The sequence below is a fragment of the Tripterygium wilfordii genome, chromosome 10 (assembly GCF_013401445.1).
Source record: "Tripterygium wilfordii isolate XIE 37 chromosome 10, ASM1340144v1, whole genome shotgun sequence".
Lineage (NCBI taxonomy): Eukaryota > Viridiplantae > Streptophyta > Magnoliopsida > Celastrales > Celastraceae > Tripterygium > Tripterygium wilfordii.
This window is the reverse complement of record NC_052241.1, coordinates 10,862,796-10,881,000: the sequence shown is the minus strand read 5'-3', so window position 1 is coordinate 10,881,000 and position 18,205 is coordinate 10,862,796. Positions and strand designations below refer to the sequence as shown.

The following is an 18,205-nucleotide window of genomic DNA, read 5'->3' as shown; positions in this document are numbered from 1 at the left end:
CAGGTATATGGTTTTTTGGTGTTTGTCTGATTGCTATAAACACTAAAAATGATTTTGGATACTATGCGATGCTACTTCGACAACCAGGAGTCAGCTTATGTTCTGGGCATTCTTTCGAGATTGTGCTATGGGTGTAAGGCGGATTTGTCAGACTGTGTTCGATCTCCTTTTGTTTTGCAAGTTCGTTGGCTCAATTTGTTGTTAGTCTGCTAATTTTTTGTAGCTTTTGTGTATGATTTGGGGTGTCGCGTTGGCAGGTACGTGTGTCAATTGTTCGACTTACTGCGGCTCAGTTAGGTACGTAATTTTTGATCTTTTATTGTCTTTGGGTGTCTCAGGCGGCTCCAATTAGGTTGATAATTGCTGATCTTTTCTCTTTCTTTTTTAGCTTCGTTTGGAGAAGTACCCTGAACCCAATTCCTAATGTATGTTCTTATCGTTAATTATCTTTGCGATCAAGATGCTGCATTTTCTATTGTACGGATTATCCACTTATTTGTGTGTAAAGAGAGGTGCTTTTAAAAACCCATATTTCTGTGTGAACTTCTAATTGTGTTTGACAACTTCTCTTTCAATCACTCAAGTCTAATAATTGCATATGTGGATTTTTTTTATATGAAAGGCGAGCTGAAATTTTCTTCATCACAAAGAGAAGAAGAGGCCTTTCCAAGAAAGCTCAAGAGCTCTCATCGTCTTCTCTACAACAGGAAAGCTCTTTTAGTACTCCAGTACAAGATTTTTCTCTCCTATTTCCTTTTTGGACTCACTTTGTTTTTCACAATGGTTCGATGGTATCTGTCTATGTGCCTACTTTTTGGATAATATGCATAGGTTTGTTTTGGCATTATTTTTGGTTTTCTCAACTGATAAACAATTTTGTTATGTCTTCCTTTGATTATTCTGTACCTACCCCTACAATTGATGTTGGAGTTGGCTGCTATGCTGCTATCTCAAATGGTTATTGAGAAGAGATGTTTAGTTGTGCGAAGAACAACTATGTTCCTGATTCTGTAGGTATGTCTCTTAACTTCACTTTGTCGGTCACTTGATTTTTGTCAGTGTCACCTTCAATAGAATACAGGGGATTATTGTACTTATATTTCTTTTCTAATTACTGATGCATAGGCCTTGACATACATTTCTGCAAATAATATGCTTGCTCTGAAGAAGTACCTGAACTCCAAGATATGGGAGGACCAGCGAAGGTCTGAATGTGTTGTGATTTGGCTAACGATCTAGGAGTAGAGAAACTAACAATTGATAGTGAAATTATGCTGATGAGATTATATAAACCTGAACAGGTGCACTCGGTGTTAGAAGTGGACTGGGTAACTAGAAGAGCTCAAATTGCTGCAGCAATGGGGATTACAGTCCTCGCACTACGTATGTTCTTGCTCTTAAGGATGCCTCAGGCGCCCACGAATTCCTCCTCCTCCACGGAGGTAGGTTGATGAGAACAAAACTATATTTCATGTTTAGTATCAGGCAAATCCACCAAAGACCATCCTTTTTTTTTTTACTTATGCTATTTTCTATAGATTCAACAAATGCTTTTGCTTCTTTTCATAATCTCGACTGGAAGGAAGCCCTTCCAATCTGTCTATAAAATGTTGTTGTGATATATTGGTCAGGAAAATGGCGACATATTAATTAAACAACAGAGATTGGTGAAGGAACAATGTTCTCCCTAGGAAATCCCAAAACCACCTTCGGCAATCCCCACCATGCCAAGGTTTGACCTTTGTGGACTTTTGTCTAATCTCTTGAACAAAGAAAATTGGATTAATGGTAGCAGATGTTGAAACCTTCTTAATTGTTCTATTGTCAATTGTTGAAGTTTGAAGACAAACCGAACTATTCAAACCTGAAAACACTTTGTAGAGATCTATGTATTGGAGAAGATAATGAGTTTTTATTTTTCACATATATATCTCTATATATGATTTATGAATTGCACTGCTTATTAGTATTTTAAGTAATGAAAATATGCGGTTACTATTGTTTGCTTCATATGTCTCTTCTGTTGTGTATGTGTTGGTTCCTATTTGTAATATTGTGTGAAAATCTCTAACAAATCTGTTAATTGATTGGCAGTTGCTGGAGTGTTGACACAGCTAGATATCATTTGATAAACATACACACATGTCGGGCAGCCAGGGGAACTGGGTCCATGGTATTTTTCGAGGAAGGAGATTGCATAGAGCTCCCTTTCAATGGTATTTCTCTTACTAGCCTATTGCATTTTTTCAGCTATGAAGATTATTTTTATCTATTCTTTTTACCTTCACCTTTGATATGATTAGAGTTTTTGAACTACATGCTTTTCCACGAAGTTTACAATGGTTCTATCTGAAGTGAAAGTTTTGTGCAATTGACGTCATGCTGTGTGGTTGATTTCGGAAAATAAGGTGTGGTTTGTCTTTCAAGGAAAAGGTAGGTTAAATACGAAGATGATTAGCGCACTATTATTTGGTACAATCAACTGGAATGATATAATATTGAGCTTACTTGATTTTGGTGTGAAAGTGGGTACAAGCAGGAGTCTTTCGTCACGATTTCGAATTAGACTTCACGATGCTTATTTCTATTATATATTTGTGATGCTATATGACAATCTTTGATGTATATAATCATATATACATTTATTTGTTAGATGGAGTTCCAATAATTTTCCTTCCTCATATGTGTGATATACTGATATGTACTGTAAAATCATAGGCCACAAATTAGGATGTAAATGGAATGAATTCAATATCAAGATTCCAAAATTGCCAATCAGTGTTGTTTCTTTTGTCCATTGGTTATTTGGCCTATTTTGGCTATAAATGTCATTCTTTTACATTGCCCGTAAGAATAAATCAACACTTTATTGGTTACTTCTACATTTTTAAGTAACTGCTTGCAGCTTGCTTGGTGCAAGTGAATGGTGATGGCCAGAAAGACAAAAATAGACATTGTTCTTCAATTTGCGACCGGTGGGAACTTATTGGCAAAATTGTAAGTTGAATCAAGTTTTTGTGTGGAATTACTATATCTTAGTGGAAATTGCTGTATATAAATTATTGTGCACGATCAGTTAATGGAACCATATATTCTGCTGAGTTTTGTACTACGTTTCTTGGGCTACACAAGTAAAGGGAGGTTGAGATGTGAGTATACCAACATCTGTAGTTTTATTGATGGTGATAAACAACAACTTGGTCTTCTATTCATTGTGTGCTTCTTAAACTGATATTCAAGACTGAAATTACTGATATCCCGCCGCAACGCGCGGGGGCTGACACTAGTCTTCTTTATAATGCAAACTATTATAATATTAGTAAAACCCATAAATGGAGGCTTTGAAAAACAAAACACCAATAATAATTCATTTTGTCAGAAGTGTTATACAACTAATCTATGGATAATGACCACCAAACCTCCTATATTATTACTCTACTTGTTCAAACACAAGAAGCATCCCATGTTCACGTCTGCTGCTACATGTTATACAACTAATCTATGGATAATGACTCATCATTTATTCTAAAACTTTAACTATTCCATTTATTACAAACAAACCTACCACTCTTCGTTGACCAAAACCTTATAATTAATCCTCACTCTCTCATTGTGTTTGTGCATTATTCCACGAGCACTAAACTAAACCGATGGGAGATTCGGATTGCTAATCAATTGGGAGTCTGAGACGTAGGAGAAAAAAGGTCTCACATGGTTAAAATAAATATTTAGTGGACGAATTATAAACTCGTGCTTTCATTGACTTAGTAAGATGTTTTTAAAGCCGTGAGCCATAAAAGTCCCTGAACGTCATGTGATGGGTTGGACTTTGACCTGGACTTGGGGAAGTAGACAGTATGTTGTTTCCTAATAGAAGAAAACTGTCTTACAAGGATAGTTAAAGTTGGGCAGGAGAAAAAAACAAGGATATTAGAGAGTTCATTATTTTTTCCTAGACACTATCTTACAAAGATAGTCAAAATTGGGCTAGAGTCTATCTATACGCACGGGCCTAATGGCCCGAGACCCATATTGGATAATTTAGACGAATCATAGTAATAAATAAATGATCAAGTGTTTTCCCTTTATATATGATTGTAATATATTCACACACGACATGATATGATATATAATCTCTACTCCACTCTTATTAACTTTCCATTTGCGTTGTGTCTTTGTTGGAAAGGGAAGCCGTATGATGGAGAGGATCTTTCTAACTTAAGGAAACAACAATTTTCGCTTTGGTTAAGCTGAAAAATGGGCCGTTACATCTTATTAGGCTCAAATCCAACGAATTGAAAGTAAGTGGGCCGGCCCCTTTATTTTGCCCACCAATTGGCCACCACCATAATACAAATCCACATGGGAGAGAGTGGGCCAGGTCCAAATTGGAGGGAAGTGGGCCATCATGACTCCAAATTGGATGGCTCTAAAATAGAAAATACCTAATTTACCCTTTTTTCTCCTCTCTTGAAGAACACAAAAAGAGAAAAAATATATGATAAATCCTATATTATTTTAGTATTTCTTCAAAAATAACTTTTTAAATTGGAAAAGTTCACTTAGCATTGATCCACAGTCCCACACCACACATCAGTACATAAATTTACTCGTAAGGTAATTAGGTAAATATTAATTTTCTTAATTAATATAGAATTTATCAAATTTATTCAAAGAAGTATACATTATGGTATTAAATTATAAAAAAAAAGTAAATTGTTGAGGATATAAGTGCACTTTTGCTCCTAAAATAAAGTCAAGTATCTCAATTATTGAAGATCATTACACCAAGTTCGATATAGATACTAAATTCATAATTGTTTTGATATAGAAAGTTTCTCATGAACTCTAATATATTTATTTTGCTGGAGCCTGGATGTATTAATGCTTTGGATTGATTTTTAAAATATATATCATCCTTCAAAAAAAATTATGACAAATATAAATTATTTTCAATGAAATTAATGGGCTTTATTTTTAAAATGTAATTCAAAATTATTGGCTAATGTTTTTCACTTTTTTGATGTATAAGTTTCAATTTAGGAATAAAATATAGACATAGATGGAGGGAAATTGAAAAACCCCGCTGATACTTAATGACTAAAATGCCCATACGTATCATATCTTATATTCCTAATTAAGCAGGACGAAAACGTAATGATAGAAGATACAACGTCAAGCCCCAAAAACTTCTCCCCAATCACTCTCCCCCCGCTCTAAACCCTCTACTCCTGTCTCGCTGAAACCCAATTCCTCCGAAACGCCATGGTTGTTTCTTCCAAGGTTGGTAGCTGATGTACGGAATGACGTTGTCGATCGTGTATGCATTTCGCTTTTGCTGCATTGGTAAGCTTCTACGATCACTCTCCGTTTTGGTATGATTCGTCTGCCATCATGTTTCTTTGAACATAAATTGAGGATTTCTTTCAATTTTTTTTCTTTTTTTTTTCTTCTGTTATTCAAATTCCAGGGTTTGTTTGGGGTTTATTGAGATCGAGCTGGTGTTTTTACAATACAAATTTTGAGGGTTTTTTTTTTTTTTTTTTTTGGTAAATTGATTTGGCTGTAGAAGAGTTCTTTCTTTGAGGCTATTGAATTTTGGTGTTTTGTGGAGATTTGGTGAGCTATGAGAGAGGGTCTGAGATCTGGTAGTTCAGCTGCTCGTTCCAAGAAAGATGATGCTTCCAATAGCCCAGCATTGGCTAAAAGGAATGTGTATAATACAAGGCAAAAGGGTTCTGATTTGAATAAAGAGAAAAGCACTGGTTTGGAGGCTGAAAAAGGGACCAATGTATATTCTACGAAGGAAGGAGACGAATTGGAAGACAAAAGTAATGGATATTCTCCAAAGGAAGCAATTGAACCTGATAAAGACGAGGCTTTGACTTGCCAGGAGTTGATTCAGAAGAAAGTGGATAGCGCTGTCCAACTGGGTTCTGATGTGAACAAAGAGACAAACTCAGAACAGATTTCATGTTCCAAGTCTGAAGTAGGCACCATAGTCTCATCTCCAAGGGAAGAAGATGAAGTTGAAGAAAATAATAATGCATCTTCTCCAAACGAAGGAGTTGGACTTGAGCGGAGAGAGGGATCACAGAATGCTGAATGCCGCAGAGATTGCAATGTGGATGGTGGTGAAGTTGCGGTTGAGTTTGCTGAGAATGCAAGGAAAAGGACTCGGCTATATGGAGGTGAGAATTTTGATGAGAACAGTGATGAAAAGAAGAAGGCGGCGATGGAGGGTTTTGGTTTAGATAGCAAAATGCAGACTGCAGGTAGGATATTGAGGTCAGCATCACGTTCCAGAAGTGATGGGGAGACGGGAGAGTTTGGAGATGATGTTGTTGGTAAAACTTGTTGCTGCGGTGATGACCCTGAGAAGGAAAGGGCAGAGTTTGAAACTGCAAAGGGCAATCAATCTGATGGTGAGGTGAGGAATATTTTGAAACAAAAGAGTGAGAGCAGGAGAGACCCCAAGATGCAGGGTGAAGCGAAAATGAAAGAGAGTGATCAATCTGATGGTGAGATGAGGAAGAAGTTGGGAGAAAGTTGCCGGAAAAAGCGAGGGAGACCCCGTAAGGTGCAGGTTGAAGTGAAAATGAAAGAGAGTGATCAATCTGTCGGTGAGATGAGGAAGAAGTTGAGAAAAAGTTGCGGGAAAAAGCGAGGTAGACCCCGTAAGGTGCAGGTTGAAGTGGAAACAAAAGAGAGTGATCAATCTGATGGTGAGATGAGGAAAAAGTTGGGAGAAAGTTGCGGGAAAAAGCGAGGGAGACCCCGTAAGGTGCAGGTTGAAGTGGAAATGAAAGAGAGTGATCAATCTGCTGAGCAGGAAAGGGCCAGAGGTGATTGCGAGAGGAGAGAGTATGAAGATAATGTTGTTGGTAAAACGAGTAGCCATGGTGATGACCCTGAGAAGGAAAGGGCAGAGTCTGAAACTGAGAAGAGTAAGCAATCTGATGGTGAGGAAAGGGAGGTTTTGAAGCAAAAGGGTGAGAGCTTGAGAGACCCCAAGATCCAGGGTGAAGCGGAAATGAAAGAGAGTGATCAATCTGATGGTGAGATGAGAAAGAAGTTGGGGGAAAGTTGCGGGAAAAAGCGAGGGAGACCTCGTAAGGAGCAGGTTGAAGTGGAAATGAAAGAGAGTGATCAATCTGCTGATCAGTTGAAGAATGAAGGGGAAAAAAAGCCCAGGAAAAAGTGTGGGATACCTTCCAAGATGCAGGTTGAGGTGGAAATTGAAGAAAGTGATCAGTCTGATGGTTATTCTAGGAAGAAGTTGAAACAGAATTGTGGATCAATGCCCGGGAGGCATCCTCTAATGCAGCAGACTGATGGGTTTCTGAAGGTGGAGTCTGATAAGGAAAACAGCATCGGAACAATGAGGTATAGCAAGAGTGTTTTGAGATCTAGAGATACCTTGGAGACTGAAGCATGTACTAGTAGATCATTTTCAGAAAGTAAACGTTTTGGGGAAGAGTTGGAAATGAAGATGCCTATTCCACCGAAGGGTAATAATTGTGGCAATAATAAACTTGAGGACAATGAATCTTCTTTTGGGTCGAGATCAAAGGCTAAAACAGCACGTAGATTGACAAAAATAAGAGATAATGAAGGAGAGTGTGCGCAAGGGAAGGAAGGAAGATTACAGCGTAGGGCTATACAACAGGCAGTGAGAGATCGGATCGTGGAACTGCTTCTGAGTGCAGGCTGGAAAATTGAATACAGACGTAGAAATAGCAGAGAGTACAGTGATGCTGTTTATGTTAATCCCAAAGGGAAAACTCATTGGTCAGTTACCTTGGCTTATAGGATGCTTAAGGAGTCTTATGAAAATGGTAATGACAATAGTAATTCTGACTCTGAGAGTAGGACAGGTTTAAAATTTATTCCTATACCGGATGAAGAACTAAGTGTACTGAAAAGAGTAACGTCCAAGGAAAGATGTGATAAAAATGTAAGTAGAAAGGGGAAGAAAATGATTATCAAGAAGACAGCTGAGGGGGTTACTAATAAGGAACAGCGCAAACACAAACGGACAATGAAGAGACTGAAGATTAAAAAAACAGCAGGAGGGGTCACTAGTAAGAATCTGCACAAGAGAAAAATGCGAAAGGAAAAACTAAAAGCTGTTATGAGTTCACGTGGTGCAGCATTCAAGGGTAGACTGAAAAACAATAAATTGACTCATGCTCAGGATAATTCAGCATGTTCATTGCATGGGGGAACACCATTGCTGGCCAGAACACGCAAGCGGCTAGAATCACATAATCAAAATCGATGTGCTCTGATCGTTCGCAATTCCAAGGAGGGGCCAGAATCTGACAGTGATGGTTATGTACTGTATGATGGGAAGCGAACTGTTCTAGCTTGGATGATGGACTTGGGTATTGTTCCAATTAATGGAAAGGTGCAGTGCTTTAACTTAACAAAAACAAGAGTAATGCTTGAAGGTAAAATTATGAAAGATGGCATTCGTTGTGATTGTTGTGATAAAATCTTCACAGTATCACATTTTCAAACTCATGCCAGTGGTGATGGCTTCCAAACGTTTCGAAATATATATTTAGAGAGTGGATGCTCCCTCTTGCAATGTCTGCTAGACTCGTGGAATAAGCAAGATGAGTCTGAACATAGAGGGTACCATCACATTGACGTTAACGGGGAAGACCCAAACGATGATACGTGTGGAATCTGTGGAGATGGCGGGGACCTGATCTGTTGTGATGGTTGTCCGTCAACATTCCATCAAAGCTGCTTGGATATTAATGTATGTATACATAGATGCCTTTTCCAATTGCATACATGGCTAATCATAATAACTTCAATGTTTCCTCTCCCCTTCTCCTTCTGTTCTTACATGATTCGAAGCGGTCACTGTATCTGGTTTTTTCCGGTTCTTTTTTTGAAGCTTTTTTTTAGAACTTTTGCCTTTTGTTTTCTATGTTTGCAGAAGTTTCCTTCTGGTGACTGGTGTTGCATATATTGCTCATGCAAATTTTGTGGGACTGCCAATGGCAGTACATATCAGGGGGATGACAATCCTGCTGCTACCTTATTATGTTCATGCTGCTTGTGCGAGGAGAAATGTATTGATTCTATCTTTACACTGTTTAAATTCATTTATTTGGTTGACATCCGATGTATCATCACCAGGAATAAGATTTATTATCATTATTCATGCAAAAAATTTATTGTCATAGTTATAATTGTAACAATATCCATATTCCATAGTAGGACATTTACATAAAAGTTGTATTATCAACTTCATAAATCATAGCCCCTACTGTTTCATATGCTTGACTGAAGATCTCTTCTGTTGTAGATCACCATTCTTGTGTTCAGGCAAAGAATGCTGGCAATGATGATTCTGGTTGTGAGTCCTTTTGCGGGAAGAAATGCCAAGAGGTAGTGTTTTGGCTAATTCAGTAAGCTGAGTTATATCTACTACTTTAAAATATGAATTTGGCATCTTGTTACATACTTCTTTATTGTAATAGTTGTCAAAAGCTAAAAGCGCAGTGAAGCGCAAAAGTCTCATTTGCTTTAAAGTGCAATGAAGTGCAAAGCGCACTTAAAGCGCTTGCTCAAACAAAGCAAAGCGCAAAATAAAGAAAGTCCATGATCAATTTAATAGCTATCTTAAAAATTACAAGTTTACAACATGCAAGTATGAGATGCATGCACTGGTGCACATATAGTAAAATAAAAGGCTAAATGCTAATAAAGGCTAGAAGCAACCAGGGATGTCAAGAAAATGGCTATTGAGTAGATACCGGAGTGGAAATGGCTATTTTTAAAAATGCTAATAAAAGCTTGTTCAGAGTGTACTTTAGAGAAGACAACATAGCTTGTTTAGTGAGAGAGACAGAGTTGGTGAGGCACCAACACTGCTGAAGTCTTCTTTTCTTGTTAGGGTTTTACGTCAATTTTGTTCATGGGCTAGACTTGTTTTGGATGGGCTTTTATATTTTAAGTGAGGCCCATTCTTACATGTAAACTTTAAGACCCAATTACACACAAAAATACAGAATATTACTGATTTCAGAAAAGTTTGCGCCTTTTCTCTTTTGCGCTTCACTCATCGTCGCCTAAGCGCGCTTCAGTGAAGGTGCTGCGCTTCAAGGCTGGTGAAGCCCTACGGCTGCACTTCGCTTAAGCGAGGGCTTTTGACAACTATGTTTATTGTGTAGCGACATTTCCTAAAACAGTACGACCAAGTTGGTGCCTGGAGTTGTCACTGTCAAATGTATTGACATGATGAAACGTTTCATGCCCTTGGGTATTATATTGTTGAAACTTTCATTTTGAGGGCATTGTTATGTAAAAGCATGAATTCATTTTGTGGGCCTTGTATAGATAATAAATGCCAATAAAGAAAATGAAAAGTTGGTGATATAGATAAAAATATTGTTTTTTGAGCTGGCTAAGATTATTTACTTCTTTTTTCTTTCCTAATTGAACATGTTAATTTCCCCTTCCCTTTTACTTGTATGAGTATGTGTGTGCATGAGCATGCATTTTTTCACTATAGTTGATCAATGTTTTATGGTTTATCAGTTGAATGGGAAACTACAAAGGCTTCTTGGGGTTAAACACGATCTCGATGAAGGCTTCTCATGGACTCTCATTCGCCGATATGATGTTGACTCAGATAGGTCTCTTGATGATGTATCTCAGAAGATTGAATGTAATTCAAAGCTAGCTGTTGCACTGTATATAATGGATGAGTGCTTTTTGCCTATGGTTGACTACAGAAGTGGAGTCAATCTGATTCGCAATATTATTTTTAATTATGGGTAAGGATGCTTGAACTTCTTTTTGGTGACAGGAAAAGGCTGCTAATATTCTTTTTTACAACTAAACCAAGTTTTTCTATTATGAAACATTTATTATGATTAACTGTTGTTGCTAGTGCCACATTGCTGCAAATGTAATTTGATTGATTCGCAGGAGTTTCTATCTTTATACGTAAATTAATATGATAAAAAGACGTGGAATGTGCTTAGATTTGGTTTAATTGCGGTCCCTGTTGCATTGGATAGCAGAAGTAAAATCAAGCGGTTTATCCTACAAAAATGTTCTGTATTGGCTGCTTTTCTACTTGTTGTAACTTCACATTTGGGAGAAGAGGGCATCTAAACCAGCATTTTGCTTGAAGTGGTACCTTTAGCCCTGAGGAATGCATATAACTGAGTCTACTTTACTCTTGGAAGTGACGGAAAATATGTGTAGCGATTTATGTAGTACTTGATTAAATCAATAATTACAAGGCTGGAGACATTGTTTACCACTATTTTGTTTCCTCCTTGGAGTGTTCAAGGGACTTTTATACATTATGATCAATCTGAAGAATTGTAGGTGCACAGCTACAAAGATTATAACTACAAAAACTCTATATATCCCCAACAATTTCTTCCATAATCGGCCATAACAGTATTACGTTATTTAATTACATTGAATTTCGTTATTACGTTGTCTAATTACATGTTTTGGTTAATTACGGTTGAATTTGTTAGGGATACGTAGCGTTGCCGTTATAACTAACTAAATATGTGTTGGATTAATACAAAGGACCCAGGATGCTGAGTACATACAGCTACATATTATGATAAGTGTACAAATAAAAACACTTGTATATGTTTGCCTACACATGCATGTATAAAACTTATGCTTATATTCATTAAAATTTTAGTATATATGAGGATGCTGGTGATTGCTGAAGGCATGAAGCACATTGTATGCAGAATCAAACCTGTAAAGTGGAGATATAGGAGATGTGTAACAAATAGCGGAAGAGATAAGACTGCCAGAATTGGTCTTTCCATCCAAATTAAGGAGAAATTTTTTCTAAAATTTAGAAAACCATGAAACCCCCTTAACTTTAGAGGCTGGTATATTCTGAGTTTATTAACTTTAGCAGTCTGCATCTTTAATGAAGTCCATTAATAGACTAGTACACTAAGTATGTGTAATTTTTCCATTAGTCAAAAATTAATTGGATTTCTAAGTATAGATTTGTCGCACCTTTATTCTGCAATCGTTCGTGCTTGCATGTCGTTTTGAGTAAGAAATGATCTATGTATAGCCTTCGCTGAAAAATTTCGATCCACTTTTTCTTGATAATATTACCATTACTTTTGCGTCAACACTTTTGGTTTGGTTATTTGTCGTGTGACTTTTAAGTTTGTTTAATCCTACTTTATTTTTTACCATTTTGTTACATATATGTACGCATAAATGAGATTTACGCGGCCCCACATGCCATGTGTGTATATCACCAGCTTTTTGTTAGCAACTTTTGGTAATAGGGAAACCTAAAGTACTTCAATTTATTGATCTTGTGTTATGTTAGTGTAAGTCTCTGTAGCTTTCTCTACTTATCTGTTGGCTTGTATGCTTGTATGATTTCTCTACTTATCTCAATCCGCCTTTCTAGTTTCTTTGATTGGTCATTTGTGCTAGTTGAAGTTCAATAAGCATATTTTCTCTAATTATACTTTTATTTTGCAGGTCTAATTTTAAGCGACTAAACTATGTTGGGTTTGTTACTGCAATTTTAGAGAAGGATGATGAGATTGTTGCTGCTGCATCCATTAGGTATCTTTCTGCTTCTATTACCTTCATATTTTTGCTTTCCAACATTACCAAGCAAATAAATCTCACTAAAGTCATCTCTCCATTTGTTTCGTAAAATCGTGTTGGGGCACTTCTAATTCTAGTGTATCTTCTTTAGTTCCAAATATTTTTGAATATATCGCCCACTTTGTTTCTGGAAGACTGGAACAACGTCATTATTCATTGATCTTGTACTTTGAATAATCGAAAAGCTAAATGGAGGGTGGGTTTTACATGCTGAGATTGTTTGTAGGAGATGGCATTCCTGTCTGACTGGATTCTTTTCTATTTCAAAAATTGCTTGCCTGTTCTTTTAGGTAACTATTTGTTATATGAATTACTTTCAGCCCTTAGGATCAAGATTAAAGCCTTAATGGCACGAACATTTCAAAATGCATAGTTGATTCTGTTCTATGGTCAAAGTTGATATGAGTATGTAAATGCGACATATCATGATGTATTGTCTGGTATTAAGGTCATTCTTGCATTAGAGGATACTTGGTTGTAGCACCTGTTATCGCTAATAACCCATTAAATGATTCTCATTGTGTCTATTGTTTTCCCCCAATATATATTATGTATTGTTGTAGTTCTAATGAAATGTCTACTCTCCTTTGGCTTCTTTCATGGTTGTGTTCTGGACTCTGGAACAATACTTATTTTGATAAAGGTCAATAGATAATTAGATATGTATTGAATATTAAGTCAAGTGATATTATTGCTTCAAAAAATTTCCTGTTTCCATACCCTAGAGTTTCTCGTCTTTTTTTTATTCTCTTTCCTTTTCCTTTCTCTTTTTCTTGAGAAGGGGGGGGGGGGGGGGTGGAGGTAGATGTTCAGTTCGTCTCTCAACACATGGCATGAGTGTAAGTACTAACATTGCATTTTTTTGATTGAATAGGATTCATGGGAACCAGTTAGCAGAGATGCCATTTATTGGGACTCGCTATACATATAGACGTCAAGGGATGTGCCGCCGACTTTTAAGTGGAGTTGAAAGTGTATGTTCAATTTCTGATGCCCCTTTTTGTTCATTTCCTGTGTTTATAAATTCTCTTGAATTCAAGTTAGCTACAGTTTGATGTTTATTTGTTGGTTATCCAATACAAGAGGCAATCTGTAGAATCTATACTCTCTTTTTTTCAATGAACCTTTTAAAATTACTCTTGATTTAATGTTGAGCACGATGCATGTAGATGTCTGACCAATTGCTATGCATGGGTTCATCCCATAATAATCATGGTACAGCTATCCTGTTGAGAATTGGATTTTGATCCTATCTGATCTGTTTGGTAGGATGTGGCTGACTAGCAAAGCAAAAAATAGATATGGCTTGATCTGAATGAATGAGAATCCTGTCTGCAACTTTTATATTATTAAATTTTGAAAAATGCTCATCTAGCTGTTACTTTCATCATCCTTACGTCTTTATGAGTTGTGTTTATAACTCTTTTCTTGCATTGTTAAGGCATACATGGTCTAGCTCTGAGTTCATAATTATATTGATTGATTAAGCTGAAGCCTTGGTAAATTTGATTGTTGGGGCCTAATTCTTGAAATTTAGTTAGTTAAAAAGAACTAAGCTCTCGGTGCTGTTCCTTTTATAAAATTTTGTTGTTTTCTTGGCATATTATTTGGAATCTATTATCAGGCTCTGTGCGCCCTAGATGTTGAGAAGTTGGTGATACCTGCTATCTCAGAGCTCAGGGAAACGTGGACTACAGTTTTTGGCTTTAAGCCTGTTGACGCATCACTCGAGCAAAAACTGAGAAATACAAATATGTTGGTGTTCCCTGGTGTTGACATGTTACAGAAACCGATATCAAGCAGTCAAGAAACCTTGCTTGCTGCTGAAGGTATGCCACAAAGTTGGACATTCAGAGTGTTTGAATTTCATTCTTATTTCTATTTGTCATTAACCTACACATGTTTTTGTAGGTTTGAAGTCTGCTGAACTAGACGAGCATCAAATCATGAATGAGTATAATAACTCCGATGATAGATTTTCAGCTGCAGTTGATGTGAATGTTTCTAGTGAGGTTACTACACCTGGTGCTCCTAAGATATGCGATGAACCTGTTGCACATGAATCTGACTCTTCTCTTCCTCCTGCCTCCTTGGATGTTACATCTGACATAACAAGTGAGAACATTGATTTACCAGCTAATGCCTGTGCTTCTGATGCAAAATCTCTTGTTCATTTGAGTGAAAATCCTGATGATCTTGAGAAGAAAATCAATACTCTTGGTCGTGCATGTGATTTTTTTGAACAAGCTGGGGATATTGGCAAACAGCATAATGCTATTATGGTTTCTAGTGCCCCTCCTCATGAGAGGATTGAAGCATTAGATACCTGTCCAAATCAGCTTGGTGTTCCTGAGGTGGAAATTATATCATCCATGGTAGCTAATATTGGGATCAAGGCTGGTGATTCGGAACGAAAACTTATATGCACCTCCAAGGATGCTACTGAAAGTGTTTCCTGTGAAGTGAAACTAGAAGATAGCATTGTCAAAGACTCCTACAATTCTCATGAAAATATTACTATCAAGCATGATTCAGATACTGTAACTCAGGTATCAGAGGACATGAAGAGAGCCAAGCATCTGCTTATTGAAGAATTTCAGGTCGCTGGATCTTTGGATTTAGATGGTAAGGTGCATGACACCTGTGAAGTGAAAAAAATTGTTTTTCAAGATGTATCTGTGGCAGGAGTTGCATTTCCAGCATCAGCTCATGACAGCAGCTCTTGTAAGATTAACAGTATGGAATGTCCTGAAGCAGTTGTCCCTCCAACACCCGAAGATGATTGTCATATTGCATGTGGGTCTGTTGCCCTTGAAAAACCCAGTTTACAGACTGAAATAAATGGATCACGAAGGTCCACAGACATTCCATTAGATTCTAGCGAAGTTACTGTGGGTGGTGAACTTGACCTGGAAAAAGAGCCCATTGCAGCTCAAACACATACCCTCTCTGCGGGTGAGGATTCCATATCTGGGTGCACTCAGATAGAAATCAAATCTTCAAAGCATCTTGAATCTGATCATAGAGTTCCTCAAACTATTATTGCACCATGCAATCCCGAATCATTGTGTGGTTCAAGCTCTGCTTCTGGTGCATCTAAGCAATGCAGTCTCTGGTGGAGATAACTCATGTGGTGCTCCACAGGTGGTGTAATTCCTTCAAACCAGGTTAGTTAAATTGTAAGTCTCGTCATCCTTTTGATGCCTTCTGATGTGAAAGTTTACTTTTTTGAAACGATCATTTGGAAGTACAGTTTCAACCGCATATGCTACCTTCAGAATATAGATCCAATTGAGGGTTTGTGTATTTTGAATTTTGAACTCACTCATTCTCATTGTAGATCAAACCTTGATAGCCCTGTCTTGTGGAAGGGCCTTGTGTTTTGACCAAAAGCTTTTGTACAGAAAGTCAGAAATTTTTTTAGGCTTCTCAACTTTTATCAATCATAGGTCATTTTCTGGAACTGATTTTCTTCACTGGTTGTTTTTCTGATAGTTTTCTTGACCGGTTGATATTTTTAAAAGTCCAGAAAAACCTATTTGAATTAAATCCATTATTTCTGCAAGTGCGTAGGAATGAAATTGAAATAGTGAAAATCATCTTAGCAAACACAAGTCATAGAGTCATTAGTCTGTGTATAAAATAATGAATAAAGAAGACAAAAATCAAGATTCATTAGTATTCCTGTCTGTGGTGTTATCTGGCTAGTACTTTTGTATTGATTGAATTTGGCCATTAGTTAATCCCCTGTCTTTGTCTGGATTCAGAGATTCTCTCCAATCAAAATTCTGATAAAATACTAGTGTCTGTAGCCTGTACTAGTAACAATTTTGGCTTTCTCCTTTAGTCTTCATGTGAAAGACAGTAGTGATTGTGGTGGTCATATGATTTTAATATGGTACAACACTTCTATTCTAGTGTTAAGTAACTATTTATTTATACGAAGAACATTCAAGCCCAGACTTCTTAAAAGGTGAATGACTCTTCTTAGTTCTTTCACTGCTACACAAACCATATCCTCTCCTTTTCTGATTCTGCATTTCTTCTTGCATTTGTTCATAAAGTAAATGCTTCAATTGACATTGAGAACAAACTTCCTTCGGTGTGGGCAAGCTATTCTAGTAATTTTTAATATTAATAAATGATATTTTAATATTGTTGAGATTTAGAATAAAAGATACTGATGCACTTGTGGATGAATAGAGATACTGTAAACAACGATATTTGAGTTGGTAACATATGGAATCTGTTAAGAGAGACTGACACAGGCTCATAGTTGTGCAGCCCAAACAAAGATCGATGACCTACATTTTTGGGTTTTTAAGAAAATTTGTCCACCATCAAAAAAGAAGAAAAAAACAAACTCAACATGAGAATTGAGAACAAAAGAACAAGATAGCCTTTAGCCTTGGGAGGATAAGGAGACAGAGACACAAAAATAAATAAATAAATAAAAATTTGGCATTTCTCTGCATATGTCAATAATCCATCACAATCATGATCGATCGATCGATCGATCATCTCCGGCAAAACACACATTGTTACACACTACACGAACCACCGCGAAATCTAACGACCGCCGGAGACGAATCTTCCCGGCTGCCACTTTTATTCGCCCGCGGCAATGACATGAGGGTAATAAGAAGATCGGCAAATGCACCAATGATGAATTTGTGCGTAATCTTCGGATTCAGCGTGAGATAGCAGAGGAGGAGCTCGTGTAGGTAATCCCAATTGGCCTTCACATCGACCAATCCACGGGCCTCCACCATTTCTTGCATGGATCTCCGGAAATCCAAATACGGGTCGGGCGAGTCCGTGTATACCGCCACGCTGTCTTTCACAGCCACGGTGGGAAGGTCTTTTTTAGCCGCGGTGGTGGTGGTGTGGGAGGAGTCAGTGATGGAGTTGGAGCGGCCAGGGGAGGAGAAGAAGAAGCGTTGAGAGGCGAATACGGCTGCGAAATCGGGTTCCTCGTGAGGGTCCGATTCTGAGTCGGAAGAGGAGACGGAAGGGCCGAGAGTAGCGTAGGAATAGAGGGAGTTGTAGTTGTTGATGTAAAATGAATGGCGATCATCAAGGGATGGAGATTTAGTGAAACAGAGATGGAGGTTTTTTCCGAGCGTGCTTGGCATTTCTTCTTTGTTTAATTTCTCGAAGAGAGTGATTCAGAGAGAGAGAGAGAGAGAGATGAGTAGGGAGGAACAACAATGGAAGCTAATGGAGTATTTATGCAGGGATTGAGAGAGAGGGGGGGGGGGGGTGGATGGAGGTTAAGTAATGCCAATGGTAGCTGTGTCTTGTGGTTCAATGGCGACTTGACTGCTGTAAAAGACTGTCTTGAAGTCGACTGCTTTCTTTTTCTTTTTAATTAAAGCTTCAATTTTGTGTAAAACTGTCAACATATATATATATATATCCAATTCTTAGTTTTTTTTTAAAAGATTCTCAACGATAAGATAAGTTGGATGAAAATTCATCGTCAATAAATGTATTGTTTATAGTGGAAATCGAACTCAACTTTTAAATCTATAGGATTTTACCCAAGCCCTCACCAACA

At 37.4% G+C, this 18,205-nt stretch overlaps 2 protein-coding genes across 4 annotated transcripts; one reads left to right on the top strand and one right to left on the bottom strand.

Moving 5' to 3' along the window:
* The first annotated feature begins 5,176 nt into the window (after positions 1 to 5,176).
* On the top strand, positions 5,177 to 15,951 carry LOC120007670. 3 transcript variants are annotated; one of them, XM_038858054.1, is made up of 9 exons: positions 5,177 to 5,346; positions 5,615 to 8,770; positions 8,954 to 9,089; positions 9,326 to 9,408; positions 10,561 to 10,799; positions 12,514 to 12,600; positions 13,520 to 13,619; positions 14,270 to 14,474; positions 14,557 to 15,951. In XM_038858054.1, exons 2-9 carry the CDS (start codon positions 5,627 to 5,629, stop codon positions 15,768 to 15,770), a joined length of 5,208 nt encoding a protein of 1,735 aa, XP_038713982.1. In that variant the 5' UTR covers positions 5,177 to 5,346; positions 5,615 to 5,626; the 3' UTR covers positions 15,771 to 15,951. The 3 variants fall into 3 exon arrangements, with proteins under 3 accessions (XP_038713982.1, XP_038713983.1, XP_038713981.1); XM_038858055.1 differs by having other exon boundaries at positions 5,570 to 8,770; positions 8,957 to 9,089; XM_038858053.1 differs by having other exon boundaries at positions 5,570 to 8,770.
* A 1,055-nt stretch (positions 15,952 to 17,006) lies between these two features.
* LOC120007935 (transcription repressor OFP12-like) lies at positions 17,007 to 17,890 on the bottom strand. The gene has a single exon (XM_038858427.1). The coding sequence runs from the start codon at positions 17,778 to 17,780 to the stop codon at positions 17,187 to 17,189; it is 594 nt and encodes a 197-aa protein (XP_038714355.1). The 5' UTR covers positions 17,781 to 17,890; the 3' UTR covers positions 17,007 to 17,186.
* Positions 17,891 to 18,205: the final 315 nt, after the last annotated feature.

Bases quoted from the DNA above. Each gene is read 5' to 3' on its own strand.
- LOC120007670 (XM_038858054.1), top strand. From the start codon at position 5,627: ATGAGAGAGGGTCTGAGATCTGGTAGTTCAGCTGCTCGTTCCAAGAAA. The intron at 9,090-9,325 runs GTATTGATTCTA...CTTCTGTTGTAG, and splicing joins CTGCTTGTGCGAGGAGAAAT to ATCACCATTCTTGTGTTCAG. The intron at 12,601-13,519 runs GTATCTTTCTGC...TTGATTGAATAG, and splicing joins GTTGCTGCTGCATCCATTAG to GATTCATGGGAACCAGTTAG.
- LOC120007935 (XM_038858427.1), bottom strand. From the start codon at position 17,780: ATGCCAAGCACGCTCGGAAAAAACCTCCATCTCTGTTTCACTAAATCT.